Source organism: Uloborus diversus, chromosome 6 (genome assembly GCF_026930045.1).
Source record: "Uloborus diversus isolate 005 chromosome 6, Udiv.v.3.1, whole genome shotgun sequence".
NCBI classification, from domain to species: domain Eukaryota; kingdom Metazoa; phylum Arthropoda; class Arachnida; order Araneae; family Uloboridae; genus Uloborus; species Uloborus diversus.
In genome coordinates, this window is record NC_072736.1 from 100,600,891 (window position 1) to 100,618,103 (window position 17,213).

General features: G+C 34.6%; 1 protein-coding gene across 1 annotated transcript in view; it reads left to right on the forward strand.

Moving 5' to 3' along the window:
- The window catches only part of LOC129224014 (leukocyte tyrosine kinase receptor-like), a 208,518-nt gene extending 191,609 nt beyond the window's left edge, over positions 1 to 16,909 (forward strand). Inside the window, exons 25-30 of the mRNA XM_054858410.1 lie at positions 178 to 279; positions 1,893 to 2,027; positions 7,352 to 7,442; positions 10,453 to 10,557; positions 11,661 to 11,963; positions 16,529 to 16,909. Of these exons, the coding sequence (XP_054714385.1) occupies positions 178 to 279; positions 1,893 to 2,027; positions 7,352 to 7,442; positions 10,453 to 10,557; positions 11,661 to 11,963; positions 16,529 to 16,909 (1,117 nt within the window). The remainder of the gene's footprint in view (positions 1 to 177; positions 280 to 1,892; positions 2,028 to 7,351; positions 7,443 to 10,452; positions 10,558 to 11,660; positions 11,964 to 16,528) is intronic.
- Positions 16,910 to 17,213: the final 304 nt, after the last annotated feature.

Genomic DNA, 17,213 nt, shown 5'->3' on the forward strand with positions numbered 1-17,213 from the left:
GAAATCAAGGTGAACTAAATCCTTTTCATTTATGCTTAACATTCCATCAAATTTTGTCTTGTTCCTATTTTTCTATTCACTATATCCAAATATTCCACACATTCTCTTACTTTGCCTCATTGTAAGAATATATATAAATGAAGACAGCTTCATTGATAGTTTGCTTTTCTTCCGTAGAGCTGACTACTACCGGAAAGGGGGAAAGGCCATGCTGCCTGTTAAGTGGATGCCCCCGGAAGCCTTCCTTGATGGAATATTCACCTCCAAAACGGATGTATGGTAAGTGCATCGGACTTTTTCATGACACCAAGCAAGAATAGAGCAACACAGACTCAACTGTGTAACTACGTTTCAACATGTACGTAGCAACACTGTTGTGTTAAGCATAAGACAGTCGTGTGAAAATAAAACGCAGTGTTTGCAGAAATGAGGTTTTGAGTTACTTGAAAGGGACGATAAATTAAGGGAAAAGAAGAGTTGAATTAACATTTTTAAACAAAGCAATTATTACGTACGTTACATATAAAAATACAAAAAAGCTAAATACTTTTTACTTCCTTTTACAAAAAAGGAAGTATTGTATTCGCAAAAAAAATTTCACCCAAAAATCGGCCTTAATTTCTATTTTGCTCACCCCTGAATGAATGTTGAGTTTTTTTTTTTTTTTTTTCAACCCGATCACACGTGGATAAGTGCCTAAGAACGTATAGATACGCGAAATATCCATTTTGACAATCCCCGAGTTAATTGCTACGAGGTTTCTCGTGACGTCCGTATGTACGTATGTATGTCGCATAACTCAAGAACAGTATATCCTAGAAAGTTGAAATTTTGTACGTAGACTCCTAGTAGAGTCTAGTCGAGCACCTCCCCTTTTCGTTGCAATTGAGTGTTTCTAAAGGGGGGTTTTGCCCCTTTTTTTGGGGGAAATCATTGTTAATTTCGAAGCAAACTGAAGTGGTGTTATAATTTGACGGACGCTTGGCGATATATCGCGAGTCGTTTGGTCACCAAGTTTTGTCGCCAACTTGGCGACAAATTTGGCGATTTTTTTAAATATTATTTTTTTTATATCTGGTTTCAATTCGGCCACTGTTGGTGATATTTAGAGAGTTACACATTAAAATTGCCAATATTGGGAAAATAACATTAAGTTGGTGTAAAAGGAAGTCATATAATGCACAACCTCAGCTCGTGTTTATATATATATATATATATATATATATATATATATATATATATATATATTTTATTTTGTTCTGACAAATCTGTATCTCAGAGCCAGAAGCCAGAACGATGTAAGTCACATTATGATAATTTTACAGAAGGGAGGAAAAACTTTTTTCTGGCCCATGCAAAAGATGGGACGCGAGATCTATTAAACCTGGTAAAAGATTGCAAAGGAATTTTGTTAAGAATTACGTTCCCATGGCTCGATGCAGAACAGGCTTCTACATATAATGCACTAATAAACAGAAAATCGCTATTTTTGGACTTACTTCACTCTGGCTCTGAGGTACAGAAATAAATGAAGTAAAATTTGTCACAAATAATAACAATAATATTTTCGAAAAGAAACACTTTGTTTCAATTTAAAAAGGTTTATCTCAGCCAATCGGTGAGTGATTCTGAGATCTTCTTGTGATGCGCCCTCTTCTGAAGAAAGTGATCACTTGAGTCATTCTCGTATTCACATAAATTGTAGACAAAAAACCTCGCGTGGTAGCAGAAAACTAACAATTCTAAAATCCATTTTACTTTTAAACATCTCAAAAATCAAATTCACCAGAAGTTTTTTTAAAAAGTGTTCTCCTGTGTCGTCATGGCAATTTCTTTTTAAAGCTGAGATAGGATGATTAAAACCTGTTTCTCCTCTTAAAATTATTTTTTAGGTCTTTTGGTGTATTGCTGTGGGAAGTAATAAGTTTGGGATACATGCCCTATCCTGGAAGGTTTAATCAAGAGGTTATGCAGTTCGTTATGTCAGGCGGAAGACTTGAACCTCCTACCAACTGTCCTGGGCCTATGTGAGTACTTGTTATTTTTCAAGTTCTTTATCATTTTTATCTATAACTAACGCAGACCGGCAGCTGGTAACGATTTGTCTCCTTTCACCTTAGAGATCATGAAACATTGCGCTTAACATTACTTGGGATAATCTATTAATTATGCTCGTTTGGCCGTGGTCACCTGATCGGTAAGGCGTCAGACTTGTAATTGGAGGGTTGCGGTTTCAATCCCAGCTAGTCGAAGGTCCTCTGTGTTCGATATGGTAACTGGGGCACGTTAAATATGTTGTGGTCACAAAGTCCTCCAAGTGAATCAATTCCTCTGAAGGCGCTGGACCAGGGATTGTTTGGCTTCTGGTCTGGATCAAAAAACAGAACTATCTTCTGAGTCCCATCCAAAAACCACAAATAGTGATAGATACGGGGGACCCTGGAGTGTCTTCTTTTAACATGATAAACAGGGTCTGACTGTGATTTTGGAAAACACTGGGCACAAACTTTATTTGTTGCCCATCTCTCTTGTATTATATAATGAAATATTAAGTTATTTAAACTTCAGCTATAGATTTGGTTGACACCCCCACCCCTCCCATTGATGCCTTAAGTTAGTGTCGCATGCGCCCATGCCTTAATCTGCACCTGGCGATAATATCTAAATTTCAACATAAAACGGATGTAATGAAACGAATGCATTCGGAAGTGACGCCTTAAACAGAGTAACACTTGGCAATATGTCACCACATGTGGCTGTGGAGCCCATATTGACGATATTTAGCGACGTTCACGTATACCCCTTCTTCAAATTTGTCTCTATGTTTTCATGGAGCACGTGGTCAAAATTTCTTTCAGCTATCTGTTTAAAGTTCTTTACGAGTTAAAGGTATTTAAAACGCTCCCCCCCCTTGAATTAAAAGTCCTTTTATATTCTATTTTTCTTCCTTTCACGAAATTCATTTAGTTTTTACCACTGCAATTTCAGATCTCAGACGTCATCAAAAACATTAAGTTTCTGTAAAAATGTGAGAGTCGTTCTCTGTATTTATTAAATTTCGTTGTGCATTAAAAAATCATAACTACTGAGGCGTGTACATAAAAGTAAAAAAAAAATTATTTATCATTAATATTGATACGAAAAACTTTTACGTGAAGTAAAAAAGGTCATATTTTTAAACAATCACCCCCATCCCCTCCAACGAATCAACAGCCTTAAATGTTTTATAGCACTAGTTTGTTGGTAAAAAATGGAGAAATTTTAGATTTTAACATATTGCATGGTGGTTAAAGAAACGTTTGACTATTTTCCTAAAGTTTCACAATTTTCAACTGATCTTTCTTTCAATAAATCATTCATTTCAATGTAGATATTCATTACTTCATCAATGGTTTTATTTTCCTTTAGTATACTATTTCTCTTGTTTGTCTTTTTATTGTATGTAAAGCTGAAGAACTTTGGCGAAAAACTGCCTGTTATAGGCCAAAAACATGTAAATGTAAAAGCATTTATTTTTGAAAAAAAAAAATGCTGATATCTTCCTGGACGCAATTCACCATGTAGGTTTTGAGAACATTTTTTGAGTGTAAAATCACAAGATGTGGATCAACGTTTGCTTATTGTTTGATTGCCAAAAAGCATATGTTGATTCCCTAGTTATGTTTGTTACATAAATCGGTAATTCGATACCATTTACAATGGAAAATTATGTGTTAGCCCTTTGAAGGACGGTTTCTTTGTTTGAGGCCTCTTCTCAAAAATTAATTCATGGTATTTTTAAGCTTTTTCTTAAAAAGCTAGTGTTAACAAAAAAAAAAAAGCAATTCGAATTATTGAAAGAGGAGGATATTGTGAGAAGGATAGGGGAGGGGTACAGTGAAATGTGACACTTTGTTAAAAAATGGGGACGGGGCTCCAATTTGTTGGGAGAAGTAAGACATCATTTGTGGACCGCCCCTTTATGGAACTGATCTCTATTATGGTTTTCACTGTTTTCATTTATTTTGCTCCTCCAGAATGAATTTTACTCGTCTAAAAAAACTTTAAGAAGAATTTTCACGCTTTGAAAAACATTCCTTGCAATATCTTTGACTATGAGGTGCAATTTAAAAAAAAAAAAAGCACCAAACTTTTCTTTCATCATAACAATTTCAAGTATTTCAAGACTATTGCATCAACCGCGTGAAATGAAAAAGAAACATCGGATATTTATTTTGCTGACTTGTGTGTGTGTCTATTTCGGGTGGAAAATGAACACTGCCGAGAATCTAAGGGAAGTATCATTCGGCTCAAATCTTCCGGTTTCGGTCTCAAGGAGATTCATTGTATTAGAGAGCATCAGTAAAAGACACAAAAGGGGATGTCCGAAAATGATGTGACATTATTTTAAACATATATAAATCTCTTCCCCGGGGCGAACTGCACGCCGCACAGCGGTACAAGGGCGGAAAAATAGCTATTTTTAAGTTTTAAGATAAAAAATATTTCATGCCGTAATTACTTAGCCCTTGAGTTGTAGTAACTTACTCCATAAGAGTTTTTTGAAAAAATAAAATCGTTTTTACAAAAATAAGCCGAGATTTGTTGAACAATTATGTTTTTGCTTTTTTCGGACTTAACGCCTTATGCTTCAGTTTTAATTCATTCGTTCAATAAGGAGGACTAAAATTTAATAATAGTCATTTTTGATTGGTTTTTCACACTTATAGGATGCATATTACATCGTAATTAAAAATTAAAAATTCATCAAAATTAAAAACTACCTGAAATTAAAAAAAACATTATTTTCTTTAAAATATAATGAAAAGTATTGTGGAATATACTTTTATCGGCGGCTTCCGGTGGGCTAAAATATACATATACCAATAGTTTAATCCTTCCTGCAAACAAACAACAACATTTTAGCTGCGACCACCTGCGATTGCAGTCGTGGCAGACGTTTTTGTTTGATCTTCGCTATTTACGAATACCAATATAGTAAGTTAGAAAGTAACTCGTAACGGTATGACGGGGGTAAAGTGCTTTTTTATCAAAGAAATTGGTCATCAAATTTGTCATGCTCCAGACTAACGTATGTCACAGTTTCACTACTTTGCAGGAGAGCCTAAAAACGTTTGTTTACTGTTTCCGAAAGTTGGGGCTTTTGAAACATTAATCAGTAAATATAGAGAATTTTTTAAAAACGTATTTACGTTGTTATGGCTTAATGCGGAGCATTATTCTATATACATGCAATGTAGTAGTAACCTGAAAATAACAATTTTCCGACCCGTTTGGCTTTAAAAAAGATACATATGAGAAAGAAATTTTTAAAACTCATAAGGAATTCTATATAAAAAAATAAATAACCATTCTGTTCATAAAACAATGAAATTAGAAAATCATTAAACGTTTGAAATTTCGGATTTCCTTTTCGAAATTATTCTAGTATAAAGTTGTTCTTAGTTTGTCAATATTGCCAGAAAATATTGTTCGAAGGTATCAATTGTAATAAACAAACCTTGCGTATGGCATACGACTGATTTAATTTATATTTTTTACGAAAAACAGAAATGAATTTGAACTACAGAGAAACAACGATTTCACGTTTCTCAGAGGCCTGAATCGAACATAAAATATGGGAAAACGTCAATTTAAATCCAAAAACATAAAATATGGGGAAAATCAGATAAGAAAACAAAAATAGTAATAAAGGTTACTACGATGACGCTTATAAAATGTAAAAATGCGATATTTTACGAAAAGAACATATTTATACACACCAGTTTAGATTATTCTAACACATTAAGTAACGAATATACGTTTAGGTTGAAAATAGTAATAATGAGTTATTGAATCCAAAGTAAATGCAGCATCTTCCAGGATTGGAACACTTTGCAAAGTTTTTTCCTGGTCTTTATGATAAAGAAAATAGTCTTTCACTATTATTAAGTTCTTAAATGTAGTATTGAAAGAAGAGACGAGTTGTGTTTCCTCTTCTTCCTATTCATCTTCATTGGCGGCCGAAAAGTCCATAAGGTCAGCTACGGATGGAGCAGAAGTGTTTCTGTTTTCATGGATTAACTTTCAACAGAGTGGATTATGTTTAAAAATGCACAGAGGGAAACACTTTTCTTAATTTTAAAACATTTTTTCTTTTTTTTTACTGCCAAGGGAAAACGTAAAATGCGGGAAATTCATAAATAACAAACTTTCCATCCGGGTTAAATTAATATTATTAGTGTATGGAAAAACTGGGACCTGATGATAAAAAACGCAAAATGTGGGGAAAACGTAGATTCGAGGGACGTAAAATCGGGGTTTCGCTGTGAATACGATCAGCAAGCATGAAGATAAATATTACCATGCAACAATTTTAACAATTTTCCAATGCATTTTTTGAGAATATTCAAAATTATTGAGTTTTTTTGTCGTTTTGAACCATTGTGCGCCGGCCCATCGGCTCGCGGCCGATGCGCCCTCCCGCCTATGCGCCCTCAAGTCTGAACACTTTTTTTTATTATTAAAAATCACATTTTTAATAATCACATGGTCTGTTCTTTTTTATAAGCATGTTGTTATGGGAAAATGTGTAATGTCACACCTTTTGTTCCCCCTCTCTCCCCCTTGGCACAAACTGTCACTATTCAAGAGCCCCTCTCATCCATCGAAGCATGACATCATTTGTGGATGACCCCTAATGTTAATAGAAATTCCATTGGAAGTTCAAATAAGGGAAGAAAAGGCGAGTACAGTTTTTCCTAGGTATTGTCCGTTTTTCACGTGAAAGCACTTCGTCACGCTTCCTAGGACGTAGAGTTCTATTTTACGCGGGGGTGATCGGTAAGCAATCCACGCGCTCTAAAGGAGACAAATCCTTAACTTGGGAGTGCATTCTAATGTGCAAAAAATCCTTAGTGTCCTTTACATCACTTGCTTCACTTGTCTGTTGTCATTTTAGTTATTCTTACATTTTAAAAACTGTTGCTTTTACAACAAAATGCTATGATCCGAATTTTTCTTCTGCCGAAAACAGCGAAATAGAATTACCGGATACCACGTGACGAGGGAGGAGTCAAGTGCCTTCTCGTAGAAAACAGACAGTAACTTTGAAATACAATTTCTCTACTTTAAACTGCGCCACTAACATTTAAGTTTTATCTTATTTGTTTGTATAAAACCGGAAGAAACACTCCTAAACTATCGTACAGTAGTCCATATTTAAGCAATAATAATTGCTAAATCCATTTGTAATTCATATAAAGTACACATTGAATCTTTGAATTAATTAAAAGCTTTTTTTAACATAAAACTTATTTATTGCATTAGCTGTTTTATTACTTTTTTTAACTAAGTATAAGTATTTTTTTAGATACCACATAATGATGCAATGTTGGCATCCGACGCCAGATGAGCGGCCCAATTTTTCAACAATTATTGAAAGAATAGGATACTGCTTACAGGTAAGTTTTTTTTTTTTTTTTCAATCTGGCACAGAAGAATGCAATTAAACGCTATTCGGTATTTTGCGGAATTGTACCTATCGTTTCTTCCGGCTCTGTTTTAGAGTTTAGAGTGTAAGATACAAAAATCGGAATCTTCGGCACTTTGGCATGTCCAAATTTCGGAATTTTCCGAATATTGGAGTATTACTATTTTAATATCGGAGTATTACTATTTTATATTTCATTCCCATTTCAATTTCTATGAAATAAAAGCAAACTATAGGGATATATGGGGGTGAGTCGTAAATCGAGTTGACTACCGATCTTACTGTAATTTCGAGTGTAAAATTAAGAAATAATAGAACGCAAAGAAAGTAAAAATAAATCCAACTAGAATCATTACAAGAAGGGAAAAAAAACATAATCGCGAAACTTTTATTTAAGAAGACGATTTTTCATGTAGGGGAGGGTGGCCCAAAGCGGGTAGGTTAACGAAGAACGCTCAAAAAATGTAGTTTTTGGATTTTTATCGCTACAATTTCGGTTTTATTTCCTAGCAGGGTTCTTGAACTTCAAAATAAAAAGTCATTATCGTATTGTTTCAAACCCAATATTTACTTATTATGAAACACAAGCGCTTTGATTTTTTTCCTCCTCTGAACACGTAGTAATTTATGATTCTGAAGAGGGGATTTCTCAGATGGAGCAACTCTGACCTTTGGACGCAGTTTGAAATGAATTTGGTTTCAGTGATATTTGACTATTTTGATTTTTTTAAAAACATTTATATTCTGCAGATTCCGGCACAATTGAAGGAGTTGAAGAGGAAAGAAAATATCAGAATGGTCTATGCCCCTCCTCAAAATCGAATTTCAATAAAAGTCTTAAGTTCTTTGTAAATTTCTCTACATTATTTAATATTCCTCTCATACATTTATAAAAGGCATATGTTTTCTAAAAACCTTCAAAGAAGTTATAAAGACATTTGAGATAACTAATTTTAAAAGTGTAAGTACAATTTTAACAATAGCTGTAATTTTAACAGTGGCTGTACAATTTTAACAATAGCTGTAATTTTAACAATGGATGCACAATTTCAATAATAACTGTAATTTTAACAATGTATGTACAAATTTAACAATAGCGGTAATTTTAACAATGGATGTACAATTTTAACAATAACTGTAATTTTAACAATGGATGTACAATTTTTAAAACAACTGTAATTTTAACAATGGATGTGCAATTTTAACAATCGACGTGCAATTTTAACAATAACTGTACTTTTTAGAAATCGTACTTTTCATCCGAAACGAAACACTCATCTTATTTAAATAAACTCCTAAGTAAAATGGGCATAGTCATTAAAGATTGGAAAAGCACAAGCACAAGCATTAGCTGCAATTGATTTTTCTCATAGTGTAACTTTATGCCTTACTTTATATTACAAAATTGTCCCAACCTCTTTACGTAAGATCCGCGAACTAGGATTTAAAATGTAAAAAACGCAGAAACATAAGTCTCTTTTAAAAATTATTGCATTTTTTTAAGCTGAAACTTTTTTTTTTTTTTTTCAAATCCTTTAGCCAGCAGAAATTGCTGAATTTAGCTGATACATTTGAAGATGCTACATCTATAACCCGGGCACCAGGTCACTCAGGCGACTAAAAACGTGACTTGGTGACTTTTTATTTATTTATTTATTTATTTATTTTTTTTTTTTTTTTGAGATTTTAGATCTTTTGCAAGCTTATTGCTCTGAAAACCAGGGCCGACGAGAGGCCATATCAGCGTCGTCGGAAACAAGGAGCCCGGCCGTTGAAGGGGGCCCAACTCGGAACCAGTGTAGTATAAATTTTCCGTTTTTTAAGGGAGAGGGGCCCGGCAACCAAACTGACAAGGGATCCGCCTTGGCTTTTGGCGGCCCTGCTGAAAACTCTGAGAAATAGTTTGTCTTCTACCTAAAATATTTTCTTGGCTCCTAAGATTTTAGAAAGTTTCGTTCGCCCTCTGTCGACAGCTATCTAATATATAAAAATCTTCTGTGACGGTGTTAGTGTTTGAACTCCTCCGAAACGGCTCGACGGATTTTTATGAAATTTTTTCTGTGTGTTTGTTAGGTATGAGAAAGAGTTGTAAAGTATATTTTATACCGCTAGGTAATCAGGGTGTCCCTCTCCAGAACTTTTTTTTTTTTGGAAATCATTGTAAAAACCACTGTTGAATTTCATTGAAAAAACTATTGTTGAAAATCATAGTAAAAACGATTGTTGAAAATCATAGTAAAAACGATTGTTGAAAATCATTGTAAAAATTATTTTTGAAAATCATTGTAGAAGCCTTGCTAAAATTAGTTACATTTTATTTGTAGACAAACAGAGGATGGCAACAAAAATGTTTTAAATCATTAAAACTTTTCCAACGTTTTTGCCGGAGCGTTGTGTCATTTTGACATTTTATTCTGCATTTGTTTTGTATCATAAAGCAGTGCGTGCCAAATTTTGAACGATACAAAAATTTTGTCTGTTTGTGCGTGCGTGTATTATTGTATTGAGAAAATGAATGGTTCGTGTTTTTTTTTAATCGGTGATCATCATCCACAGCGCTCCATTCCTCTTTCTGTCAAAAATCCCATCCCACAAACTTGCAATACATTCGTTATTTTTTCATTAACAACCAAAATATTCACTAGAAAATATTTATTTGGCAGAACAACCTTAGCTGGGTCAGCTGGTATCATAATGATTAAATACTCGGGATTGCAAACGTACCAGAATTTTCCGATTCCTACCGCTGTCTAAAGTGCAGTAACTAGGGACTTAAACGTAAACTATTTGAACATATTCTAAAAGTTCTGAAGTGTCATGCAACTTAAATAATTAGTTTATGCTATTTAAAGAGGTTTTTTTTAGTGTGCTTTTAATTTGTTCATCAATGTTTGTGGTTTGTTTCCCTCCAATGAACGATCAGCTCAAGTTCAACAGTGTTCATTTATGCTTCTGAAAACCGCGTGCTTGTGTTGTTACAGGACCCTGACGTGATCAACGCCCCATTGCCAATATTCTACAGAGAGCCATCTATGGAAAGAGATGCAACGATAATGCGGCCTGTTGAAGATGACGGAGTGCTAACGGTGAATACTTTTTAAAATATAAAGTTTTATGTTTCACGAAAAAATTGTATTAATGTGGCAAACATTTCGCTGCAACCATCATATTGGTGATAATTTTCATCAATTAATTGGTGCTTTTACATATATTTTTATATTAAATGAATATTGAAATCATTTAATGGGGAAATTTTTCTTTAGCTGCTGTGTGGTAATTTAAATATTATATGTCTGAAGCACTAGATGAAATTTGTTACACTATTAAAAAGTTTATAAGAAAGAAGTTATGGAAAGTTCTCGGTGCGAAATACGAAACAGTGACCTGAAAAAGTCTGCAGCCTATTTCTTGGTTGAAGAAGAACAAAAATCTAAATATTTAAAGGAAAAAACCTTAAATTTCAGCTAATGAAGATTTGTACGATAGTTTCTGGGATATATTTCAAGGTAGCATGTACTTGTGTTTGCGTCTTATTTTTCAGTATTTCTCGGTACCGATTTAGATTTTAGGATTCATCAAATGTAGGTTTATCTTTGTAGACTACTTGTTGACTTTTAATCCTCGTCGCAGACTGATGAAAAAATTCCCGATAAAGTGATAAAGTGTTCTTTCCTAGTTCGTCCGGTTCTTTTACACTTCTCGACATTGAAAATGTAACTCCAAAAAGGACTGGCCCGGAAAGGATTAAATTTGGCAAAATACAGATAGCAAGGAAAAGTAAATTATCTCCATTTTGAAACGTTATTCAGATATCAGAACGAGAACGGCGTAGACTCAGTAGGATGTAGCACCACCTCAAACATCCATGAATGAAGAAACTCATCTAGGTATAGATTCAGTAAGAGTGCAGATGGTGTCCTGAGAGATGGCTCTTTATTCCCTCTCAACGATTTGTCAGAGTTCGTCCTCTGAACGAGGCAGGGACAGAGTTTGCAAATGGCGTCCAACCACATCCTGCACGTGTTCGAATCGTGTCGTTCTGTTGTGTTGTAAATCTTTCCTCTGTGTGTGTCCGAAGGCAAGGCGCTTTGTGCGCAGTCCTCTATGCATGTGAAGTTGTTTAGCTTCTGAATAAATAAAATAAATATGTTACAATTTCTAATTACACTGGTTCCTTTCCTTGCTGCAGGTTCAGCGAGTGGATCCAGGTCTCTTGCTGTCTCCCGGCTCGGAGGACTACCTGATCCCGACAGGATCCCGGTCATCCTACAGCCTTACGACAACAGATCCGGGATTGTCCAGTCCGGGCAGCGCTGACCAGCTCATGGAGCTGGAGGAGAGGGGAGGCACTCCGGGCTCCTCGAGGCCGCAAGTCTGGGAGACGCACTTCATGAGCGGGCAGCCGCCCGCTCCGCCGACTCCGACGGAGCCGAAGCCGAACCGGAGGAGCGGCTCGCATGCGCCGATGACCAGGCAGGGCGGATATGCTGAGGTGATTATTTCATCAACTTTTGCTTGCTGTTAATTTCTTATTCATTATCTTACTAGATCCCACTGGGAACGGCTACCCCCAGGGCCTGATTACTGAATATGCCTTTTCCTAGGGCCCCTGCTTCTTAGGGGGTCCCAAGTGACTGAAATTATTTTACCCAGAGGTAGACTGTTTCAGCCAACTGCAGAGTTTGACTTCATGGGGTCCCCCGAAAAAGCATTTGGCCTAGGGCCCACCGACATCTTAATCGTGCACTGCCTTCCCCCATATGTTTTTTCAAACAAAACGCAATTTTATACGTAATTGTGTTTTAAGAACTGTTTTTGTCGGGCTACTTATCCAAATATGGCCTGAAGTAGGGAAAACTCTAGTCGCCAACTTGGAATTTGGCAGCGATTTTTCAGCTTTCGTTCATTTGCGAGTAAAATTATTCATTGAGAGATCTAAGAGCGTATAATGACTTTTAAAAAGGTTTTTTTTTATTGTAGCTGTAGTGGTGCAAAGACATTTCATTTCAAAAATTGTGAATTTTTGGGAAACGGACTATTTTTCCCCCATGTTTTATTTTCGAGACTTTGCGACAGGTTTTCAAATCATTTTTCTTTTGAACTCGGACTTTGATTTAATATTCCATGAACCTTGAAATTAAATATCAATATAAAAATATAAACTTTTTTTATAGGCCATTTTACGTCCTCTAATTTATCAACTACTGATTTTACTCGCAAGTAAATGCTTTTGAGATATGAACCGAAAACATAAAAAAGGCACCCAAAACCTATGTTTGTGGTGCCACGAGTTCCCCGTACTTGCGTCCATGTTTTGATGTGCAACCCAGTAGAATCATATTCCTCAAGAATAATTGAGTATGAAAACTGTGTTTTGTTTAAAAAACAAGTGGGGGCAGATATTTACAGATTACTACTAAACGTGAGCAAAAATATTTTTTCTTTTAAATTTAATATACGTAGGCTATTCGGCAATTATTTCCTAAACTTTTGACTAGTTGTATAAATGTTGTAAATTACTTATTAGCGGAAAGAATCGGGACGGATTGGAACTTTAGGCTCTTGTTTGAAATCTTCTTGATCTTCCTGACAAGTAAAAACTAGTAGTCACGAAACTTTCTTCTATATTTTTCCTTTTTCTGATCCCTCCCCATGCTTGACGAGGAAGCAATATTCCCAACAAAAACAAAATTACACATGCAAAAACTTGACGACTATCCCAATGTCTGAATTATTGCAAAAGCAAAGCAAAGAGCGAAAATTGAAAGTTATTTTAAAAGCCTTGCTTGAATTAATTACAAATATTTTATTTGTTAACAAACATAAGATGGCAACAGTTAAAAATTTTAAATCATTGAGATAATATTTCCTATCATTTCCATACAATTAAAATCACGAGAAATACGCAGACGACAATCTATTACGATTTATCTTTCTTATTGTTGCATTAATAAAAATATTTTTATTCGCAAAAAAAAAAAAAAAATCAACACCTCTTGGAGCGATCGGCGTCAAAATAGAACCAAAGCCTGTTTACATATGGATTCACATATATTCCAAATTTCAACCAGAACGTAGCATTACTTCTTGAGATAGGGCACTCAAAATGGAAAAAAGAACGGGTGATTGCGCTACCCCCCCTTTTAGCTGTTGACACAAAACTAAAATCAGTTCTTATACCCACTAAGGGCTACTTGCCGATAAATTTTTCTTTCATTCCGTTCATTATTTCTTGAGATACAGCAGTCACAATTGACGACAAAAAACGTTCTACAGCTCAACCCCCGTTTGAGTTATTGACACCAAAATTGAATCAGCACCTGTTCCTGTTAATACCAACATATGGACCAAATTTTGTTTGATTCCGCCAGTAACTTCCTGAGGAATAGCAAGCACGCGTAACTCGAAAAACGTCCCATTGCTCCACCCCCTTGGAGGAATTCGCGCCAAAAACTAATGGGCACAAGTTCACATAGGGGCACATATGTGTACTAAATTTCGTTCGATTTCATGCGGTAGTTTTTGTTGTAGAGCGGCCACAAAAAACTGGTCACACACAGACGTGACACACATACATACACACACACATACATACATACACACACACATACACACACACACAGACAGACAGACATTTTCCAAAAATGGTCGAAATGGACTCAGCACACCTCAAAACGTTCGAATCCGTCAAAATTCGAAATTCGAAAATTTGCACGAATCCAATACTTTCTTCTATATATTAGATGTAGAAGAAAGTAATAATTTTTCATCTTATTTTGGCATAAATGCAGTTTTCTCATGCCTCTAATCGTCCCATCCCAGCATTCTCCTATTCACCAATATTAAGCAAAAAAAATCTTTTATTTTCTCGGAAATGTATGCCGATTTTTGTAAGCGTTTTACTCATTGTTCAGATGTAAATTAATAATAAATTGCTCTAATACTGAGCAAAAACTTTTTTTTTTTTTTTTTGTAAAATAAATACATTTGAGGCGATTTTATAAGCTATTGCTCGTTGAGCTGTGAATTCAATGTAAATTTTTAATATTGGGAGAAACTATATTGAATATAGAAACATCAACGTCGTAACATACCATTTAAGGATTAGATGTGTAACATCGGACTACATGCGCGTACGTTCGTATGCATCAGTAGCGTATTTAGACTAGAGTTCACCCCCTCCCTCACATTATTTAAGTGTGCGGCTTCCTCGAAATTGCAACTTTTTTTTTTTTTTTTTTTTAAATTTTAACATGGTTTAGTTTCCCAGAGCGGGCACCCTCATACCTCGTGCGGAAACCCTCGTGCGGGGGTTGCGGAAAGTGCTATGTATGCACTGATTTGCATGCATGTGAAAAAAAAAATTGCTATAATGCTGATATTATTAGGATCGCTTAAAATACGAAAAAAGGATTTTCAACACTTGCTCATACAGTAATATGTTGTAATGAACACTTTATTTCTAAAAAAAACTATAAGTTAACTTTTTTGAAATGCGAAAGGGAAAAGAGAACTGTTAGGCATAAAAAGGGGGAAAAATAGATATCGATTTTTTTATATATATTTTATTATTTTAAATGTAACGTATAAGTTAAGATAATAAGTCACCTGTTTACTTCATTCCAAACCACCCCTTGTTTATCCGTTTTTATCTGTTTTAGAGTTTCTTGCACGGGGGAAAGGGTATTACGATATGAACATTTTGGAAGACATGGTTACAGTTGAAGAACAGCATTTAATAGGTTTACCTAAACCTTACTTGCATCAAAGATAACTTTTAAGCTTGCAGCTTTAACTCTAACCGTACAACATTTGTTTCTTGTATAAAAAAAAAGTCAAAACATAGTTAATTTAGGCAGTTGTTCAATTACTCTTAAGCCAGTTCGTGAAAGATAATATATAATCATTAAAATTTGTGTGTGCTATAACCTGCAACAAAACATGATTACAATATTTTGTTACATTCTTATTTCATTGATCATTCGATCTAGCGCTGATAAAGATCTTTGGTTTCGTTTTACTGCGATTGTAAAAACTTGACCACGGAAAGATGGCTGATGTCATAGAAGCGGAATCATCATTTGTATCATTTGTAATAGGTTGTTTGTTATTATTTTGTAACAAATAGGATCAGCTGGAACGCACCTCTTTCTACTCGGCGCTTTCTGACTGATTCTACATGTTACAAACGATACAAATGATCATTCCGTGGTCAAGCTTCGTGAAGCAGTTGTTCGTTTATTCTAAGGCTCGAAAACTGAGAAAACATTTTGAAAACAATTTTGTTCAACAGTTTAGAGTTTTGAACTTTTTCGCACTGATTCGCCATCTATTTAATAAGTAAAATCATGACAAAAATATTTAAAAAATGTTTTATTTATTTATTTATTTTTTTTTAATGGGGTTGCTTTAAATCGCTGAAACTCGAAACATTCTTGGTCAATTTACATTTTTTTTTCAAAAAAATATGCACAAAGGTGTAAGCTAAAATTTTCATTCGGCTAATTTAAAAAATATTTATTCAATAAAAAATAGAAATTATTTGAAGAAAAATTTTAAATAATTCAAAAATACTTATTTTTTTTTTATTATTATTATTATTATTTTTTTTTTTTTTTTTTTTTTGCAAAAAACGTTTTATTTCAAATTTTCTGAATAAAGATCAAAGTAAACTGTTTGAAAAAGATATGCTCCAAATTTCATTACTTTATCTTTATCTGTTCTTGACTTATAAGAGTTTGAATACAAAAAATCGAAAAAAATTGCGTCATGGAGAAAAACGCGTTTTAAGTTTTGAAGTTAAGTATAATATTAGTTGTGAATGCCCGCAATAAAAATAATTATATCTTTCGTTCTAACAAAGATAGAAACAAGATTCAAACGTCCTTTTAAGCAGAAAGAAATGAGAAACTTTTAAATGATTAAAAAAATTTAAAAATTTGACAATTTTTGACTCCCGGACCCCTTTAAAACATAAAAATATGACAAATTATGAAGCACAATGATATGCTTTTGAAAAGTTCTTACTAAATCTAGGTTTTTTTTCATCTTCCACAGGTCCCGACTGACGAACCAGAGGAAGGCAAGCTCAATGAAGAGATCGAAAATCTAAAGGTCAAACTGCCAGATGAAACATCATCTAAATCCTCTGCATCCCGTCTGGACTCGATCAAGTCCCTCGATGATTTGCCAGTGGGACCTTCCGTCGGAGACAATGAAAACGAACAAACCCCTTCCTCCCGGATCAACCGTTCTAATCTGTCTCTAGACCCTGGCGCCTTGGTGCGACAGATGAGCTCAGAACCCCAGACTTTGCCAAACCGGTACATTAACGTTGATGTTAACTGCAACACTGGAGATGGAAGCACAGGATCGCTAACAGCAAATCAAAATGCAGCTAGCTTCGACGGTTACGCGGGCGTGAACCCAGTCGCTTGATTTTGCTTGCGCAGCGTGTATATGTTGGTCTAAAAGAATCATTCATCGACAGAGTGCATATATATATATATCAATTATTATTTCCAAAGATAGTCATAAAGAATCATCAGAAACAGGCAGAGTACTTGAAAAACATGATATTGATCGGAGTTTTTCAATTCATTTTAAACAAATCTAACCACATACATTATGTTACTGTTATAACAATTATATATATATATATATATATATATATTTTTTTTTTTTTTTTTTGATGGAAATGACGGTTACTTTCAGTTTTAAAAAAGTAATCTCTCTGATGCGA